Consider the following 6,996-nt stretch of genomic DNA (forward strand, 5'->3'; position numbering starts at 1 on the left):
TTTCCTTCTATCTAGAATCTAATATACTCCCATGAGCGTAATGCAGAAAATTAACTAAGATCATTAAGGCTGTGTGTGTGTGTGTGTGTGTGTGTGTGTGTAACTCAGGACATCATTAATCATGATGGATTTTCCAAGAAGACAAATTGTAAACATAAATATACTGACAATTCAGATCCAAAGGTCATAAGCCAGATAGTTTTATTAGAACATTTACCCCAAGAACACCCCTTCTGTTCTATTGCTGACAGTCTAGCCACACCCGCACTCATCAACTACCATGTTTTCATAATGCTGTAAAATGACATTGTCATCGTTGTCCTGATAGAGCATGGAGATGGGGGACAGCTTGGTGGGAATGCAGACAGCCTGGGGAACTGCTGGGTCAATGGCGTGCATCAGCGCTTGCATGAAAGCATAATTGGAGCTGTTGAGGGAGGTGGTCAGTGAGAAAGGACAATCTCCGTGGCAGTAATTTGCCATGAAACCCTTGGGGGCGATGATCCACTTGTGCCAACCCAGGTCCCGGAAGTTGATGAACAGCTGGTGACGATGGCAGAGGTTCTTGCAAGAAGCCTTAGAGGCAGGGATGGCTACTCTCCTTTTGCGGGTAGGAGGGTGGCACTGCTGAGGGTTGAGGGTGACCACCAACAGGGAAGCGTGAAGAGAACGTCTCAGTCTGGCGCCGGTGTCCTCAAGCTGAAACTTCACCCCAGAGGCTCTGCCTCCTTTGACCAGTATCTCTAGGAACAAACCTAAGTTCTTCCGGGGGTAATTATTCCTCTTAGCCACATCCAACAGATTGAAGTGAAGGACACCTTGAGGCCATGGTACTGACTGCAGTGCCAACATTTTACCTGTCTTTGGGGTGGCCTGGCCCCGCACGTGTGGCTCCTGAACCAGGGACAGAGCCAATTCCAGTTCTGGTCCCAGGTTATAGTAAGTGTTGGGCCCCAAGTCCAGGCCCAGCTGGGCCATTGTTAACTGTTCCTCATCTTTAATCGCAGACAGGTTAAAGGAGAGGAGCTTCTGTAGGCGGGAGGAGGTTTGGGAAAGGCTCTCGGAGTAAAGGAAGAAACCTAGATGGGGACAGAGAGATTTGAGTCACCTCCACCTATGTGATGTAAATGTCAAATGTTATATGTATATCCACGTGTACAAAACAAGGGCAGGAAATTCTCAGCTATACTTAAACTCTGCCATTTGGGAGGATTTGTTTCTCTCACTCCTCATTTATGGCCAGAGGTTCTTATCTTCATATTGCAGGTCTCCAAGTGAACCTGAATAGAATTTAGAAGGTCTATAATCTTGGACGGGAAAAAGAATCACATCTTTATCTTCACTAAACTCTAAGTGACATTTAGCATTTCTTTCAATTATGAATATAGGCGACAAATCCCAATAATATTGTAAGCACCTGTGACACTGTTACCAATAAAAATCATAGGTATGTTCATATATTAAGTTGTTGCAAATACCTTAAAATAACATTTATGCTCAAACTACTTTGAATTGATGGTATAGTCCCTTCTTTAGATCTTGTTATTTGTTGCATGAATAAAATATCATATGCATTACTATACACACGTTCATTTTTTAAATATTTCTATAAATGTATTTCAGTATTTAATTGATTTCTTTTAAAATTCTAAAACTTTTATCTTAGGCATATAAACCTTTTTCTGAGAAGGGGTTCATTGGCTTCAACTGCCAGCCAAAGGGACCTATGGCACAAAAATGTTTAAGAATGTCCTATGCTGTCAGGTGTTGGAACCACTTAGATTTACTTCAAAACAAACGCCTGTCATCCAGCCAAGGCTGGCCCTCTGGAGCTCCCTTATGTTTTATCCTTAGGTAATTCTTATCTAAAGCCCACAGTTTTCAGTATCAATAATTTCTAGTCTTATACTTTTGAATACTTCTCCCACTTCACTGGAAATTGAGATGCAATGTGATTCTTCAATTTCTCCACATGGACCCACTTCTCTGTATCTTTTGAAATTGTGCTGAACTCTCCCTGTTTTCAAAGCTAACTTCTCTGCTTAGATTTTCAAACATCACCTACTCCTCTAGGAAAAGGCCCAATAGAGGATACATTTACCCTTTTTTTGTTTGTTTGTTTTGCATCTTCAATTTCTCTCTCTCCACAAATAACTTCTTTGATCTGATGCCACCATTTTGTTTGGTAGGGTGGCTCTACCCTAAAAGATTTTCTAAGCTCATTCAGCTTGTGGAGAAATTACAATGGAAACCCAGGTATTCTAACCATTCCACCACAATGCCTCTTCATGCTCATTTAAAAAAATAACAAAATTTAAAAGCATTTAAAATTACCCAGGTTCCTGTTCAAGTCTACTATATCATCTCTCCCTTTCTTTTCACTGACCATCTTCTTAAAAAGATTAGTCTATGTTTGCTGTCTCTACTGCTTACCATATATTCTTTTTATTGTCCAACTCTCTTACCCTACTGGTCCACTGAAATAAACATCTTTAAGTGTTGACTAACTAGCAAATGCAAGGATGTTTTCACAGTGCATATCCTTCTCAACCTCCCTGAACAGTTGATCTCTCCTGTGCACGGCTTTAATTCTAACATATTGGTCTCACTTTTTACCCATATCACTAAATTACATTCCTTAGGCATGAAAAAAAAAAACCCAAAAGAAAGAGAGGAAAAGATGAACAGATTTGAAAACATGAAAATAAAAAGCTTCTATATTCAAAAGACATCATGAACAAAATTAAAAGCTGAAAGAACAACCAAGAATACTTGTAATATGTCTATAAAGAGCTTTTACAAATGATTAAGAGGCCTCACAAATCATTAAGGAAAGGAATCCTCAATAGGAAAAGGGTCATAATGTGTAAATAATGTATACATTATTTAATGTATAAATTTAATGTTTAAATTTGAAAATTTAATGTATAAATTTTCAAATAATAATACAATTATTTGAAAAATAAAAATGAATGATTCACATTTTAAGATAATAAACATGATAAATATAGTCAATAATGCTGTATGTCGTGTATAAAAGAGTAAGTAAATTCTAAGTTTTTAGCACAAGGAAAAAAAATTTTTTCCTATTTCTGTAACTTTGTATCTATCTGAGACAGTGGATGTTCGCTATACTTATTGGATTTGTTGTGGTTGTTGTTGTTTTGGCTACACAGCGCGGCTTCCGGGATTTTAGTTCCCCAATCAGGGATCGAACTTAAGCCATGGGAGTGAAAGCGCCAAGTCCTAACCACTGGACCACCAGGAACTTCCCTCACTATACTTATTGAGATAATTGTTTTGTGATATACGTAAATCAAATCATTGTGCTGTACACCTTAGACTTATACAGTGCTGTATGTCAGTTATATCCCAATAAAGCTGGAAGAAAAAAAAGACTATATTCTAAGTCTTAAATAAATAAGCAAATAAATAAATGATCCATTATCCATTTGAAAGGGCATCATTCCACTTTATTAAAGAAACATATTAAAACAACGAGACCATGTTCTGCTACCAGACTAACAAAAATTAAAAGCTAAAAGAGTGTTGTTACCTAATGGCCACCCAGTGCAGCACAGATAAGTACACTGTCATATACTAACAGAATAAAATCCTATACAGCAAAGAAAATGAACTACAAATACACACAACATGGATAAATCTCACAAATGTAATGTTGAGTGAAAGAAGCCAGACACGAAAATGGATACATTCCACAGTTCCACTTACATGAAGTTCAAAAACAGGCAAAACTAATACGTAATGTTAAATGTCAGGATAGCAGTTACCCTTGCAGAGAAGTAGTGATTAACAGAAGGGGGCATGAAGGATCCTCTGGGGTGCTGGTCATGTACTGTTTCTTGATCTGGGTGCTAGTTATTCTGCAAAACTTCACTGAGCTGTTCTGTACAATTTATGCACCTTTCTGAATGTACATTTTACTTCAATAAGTTTCTATTTTAAAGAGACTACTGTCAAAGTGAGAATTCTCACACACTCAACGTGGAGTATAAATTTTATTTTATTTTATTTTATTTTTTTTTCTTTTTGCGGTATGCGGGCCTCTCACTGTTGTGGCCTCTCCCGTTGCGGAGCACAGGCTCCGGATGCGCAGGCCCAGCGGCCATGGCTCACGGGCCCAGCCGCTCCGCGGCATATGGGATCCTCCCAGACCGGGGCACGAACCCATATCCCCTGCATCGGCAGGCGGACTCTCAACCACTGCGCCACCAGGGAGGCCCGACAAGTTTATATTATATATATGCAAAGAAGAAAATTCTGGAAGAATATACATCAACTATTAATGGTGGTTTTCTCTAGGGGGAGCATTAGGGAGGAGTGATAATGAGATCGTGTCCTTTTCCTGTACCATTAGATAGAATTTTGATCATCACAAAAATTAAAAGTTTTTTTTTTTCCATGGTGGAGGGAAGGAAGTAGCCTCAGCTATTTCCTACTCTCTCCTTGGAAAACCCTTCACACCAGCTCCCCTCACCTCTTAACTTTCCTCCAGGAATTGTCCCTGAAGCCCCACCCCCAAGGCATCTAATGTGACACTTAGCACAATGTATGGAAGTCATCTGTTTGTTGATGTGTCTTCTATAAACTCTTAAAAAGCTGACTTTGTCATTCATCTCTGTACTCTCATGGTCTTACACAGTTGCCGGCACTTAGTAGGCATCCAATAAATACTTCTTGGACTCAAATCTTATTTCCAGTTGCTGTAAAACTAACAAACCAGGGCTCTCAATTCCTCCCACCTCAACCACCTGGGAGGCTATATAGAAATGCAGATTACAACACCTATCTCTGACTTTGAATAAGAATGGTGTGGGGGGGACTTCCCTGGCGGCACAGTGGTTGAAAACCCGCCTGCCAATGAAGGGGACACGGGTTCGAGCCCTGGTCCAGGAAGACCCCACATGACACGGAGCAACTAAGCCCATGCGCCACAACTACTGAGCCTGTGCCCTAGAGCCCGCGAGCCACAACTACTGAGCCCACGTGCCACAACTTCTGAAGCCCGTCCGCCTAGAGCCCCTGCTCTGCAACAAAAGAAGCCACCGCAACGAGAAGCCTGTGCGCTGCAATGAAGAGTAGCCCCCGCTCGCCACAACTAGAGAAAGCCCGCGCGCAGCAACGAAGACCCAACGCAGCCAAAAATAAATAATTAATTTTTTAAAGACATTAAAAAGAAAAGAATCGGGTGGGGGCATGAGGGGCAGGAACTAGGCTGGAGAATCACCTTTTAACAGTTGATCTGGGTAATTTTTGGTGGGTGGTCAGTTTGGCAAGTTACTGAATTATCTGAAGGGTATGACAATGGCATATATTATCGCCTTGTATTTACAAATCAAGAATAGCCTTTTCTACCCATCAAAAGTAATGGGGGGGGGGCTTCCCTGGTGGCGCAGGGGTTGAGAGTCTGCCTGCCGATGCAGGGGAGGCGGGTTCGTGCCCCGGTCTGGGAAGATCCCACATGCCGCGGAGCGGCTGGGCCCGTGAGCCATGGCCGCTGAGCCTGCGCGTCCGGAGCCTGGGCTCCGCAACGGGAGAGGCCACAACAGTGAGAGGCCCGCGTACCGCAAAAAAAAAAAAAAAAAAAAAAGTAATGGGAAGGTATGGAGTGGGAAGCAAAAAGTCCCGGGCAAACTGAGCCCAGAGGACCAGGATGAGTAAATCTGGGGCTCAGGGGTGGGAGACTGAGCCCTAATTCCACCCTCACACCTCCACCTAAATTGTAGCACAAAGCTGTTGATTCAGAAAAAAACATTTTGAGTCCTGGCTTTGTTCACACACTAGCTGTATGATCTTGAATAGGTTACAGGTTATCTACTGTCTGAGCCTCACTTTCCTGATTGTTAAAAACTTGATAAGAATACCTGCCTTCCTCTCAGGACAGTGGTTGGGATTAAGTAAGATAAAATGTGTAAATTACCAGTACGTGGCCGCCCATGAGCCCCTCGGTAATTGTTACTTCCCCTTTATTCCTTTCTTCACACCAGATTCATCTCCAGCAAAGACTCCAATGTCCTCACCTTGATCTGGGAGAAGTCGGAGTAGGTTCCCACGGACACCCAGCTCCTTCACGTAGCACAAGTCCTGAGAGACGCCAGTGGTTGCCGCTGCCTCTTGATCCTGGAAAAGTCTCTTCAAGATGGAAGGCACAGGTTGGAACTTCTTGGGGGAAGGCTCTTTGTCTAAGCCCAGAGACTGGAGAAAGACATGTTCTTGGAATTGGAATGTCTGGCCCAAGGCCAGGATTAACAGGAGGCCTAAAGCCAAGCCTGGCAGCGAAGGAAGCATGGCCCCTGAGCCGAGGTGAAGCTGGCTAGTGGGGCTGCAGAGAGCTCTAGCGCCTGACTGCCCAGCAATTCAGGTGCTGCTAATTTATCTGAGGCAAGATAATCAGGTGTGAATTGCTCTCTTCCCAGCTTCTCAAAGACAATTGGATACAAAAGGACAGATTTTTTTTTTCTCTTCCCCAGTTCTGCTCTCCCAGAAAAAAATTCACAAAAGAAAGATTACCCACGCATGGACCTAACTCTACAACAATCTGAGATTTGTCAGCAGTAGACTGAGTGGAAAGGAGATACACATTTATTCTTTTAACAAACATTTATTAAGCATCTATTATGTGCAACGCGCTGAGATGGGTGCTAGGAACATATTATTAGTAATGGAAAGTCTTGTCATTCATAGTCTAATTAGACAAATACACAGGTAGAGTTCTACTAAACTATATCCACAGCCAGGTGGAAAACCAAACCGGGGAGGGAAAACCCCTCCTGGGGAGGTTGATCTACACTCCCCGTCTGTTTTCAGCTCTAGGACTGAATTTTGTTTCACTAACTTTGACCTTCCTGATTAAAAGTCAGAAATCAGACTGACTGGGTAATTCTGGTTCCAGTACTTATTAGCTCTGTGACATTGGACATGTCACTTAACCTTCCTAAATTTTGTTTTCTCAACTGAAAAGAAAAACCTGCCTTC

At 42.2% G+C, this 6,996-nt stretch overlaps 1 protein-coding gene across 1 annotated transcript; it reads right to left on the minus strand.

Annotated features, from left to right (window-relative positions):
- Positions 1 to 252: 252 nt before the first annotated feature.
- GDF3 (growth differentiation factor 3) lies at positions 253 to 6,309 on the minus strand (the record flags this gene model as incomplete). The annotated part of the gene is made up of 2 exons (XM_082635648.1): positions 253 to 1,079; positions 6,042 to 6,309. The coding sequence occupies 2 exons, from the start codon at positions 6,307 to 6,309 to the stop codon at positions 253 to 255; spliced, it is 1,095 nt and encodes a 364-aa protein (XP_082491774.1).
- Positions 6,310 to 6,996: the final 687 nt, after the last annotated feature.

This window comes from Mesoplodon mirus, assembly GCF_964341445.2.
Source record: "Mesoplodon mirus genome assembly, chromosome: 11".
Taxonomy (NCBI): domain Eukaryota; kingdom Metazoa; phylum Chordata; class Mammalia; order Artiodactyla; family Ziphiidae; genus Mesoplodon; species Mesoplodon mirus.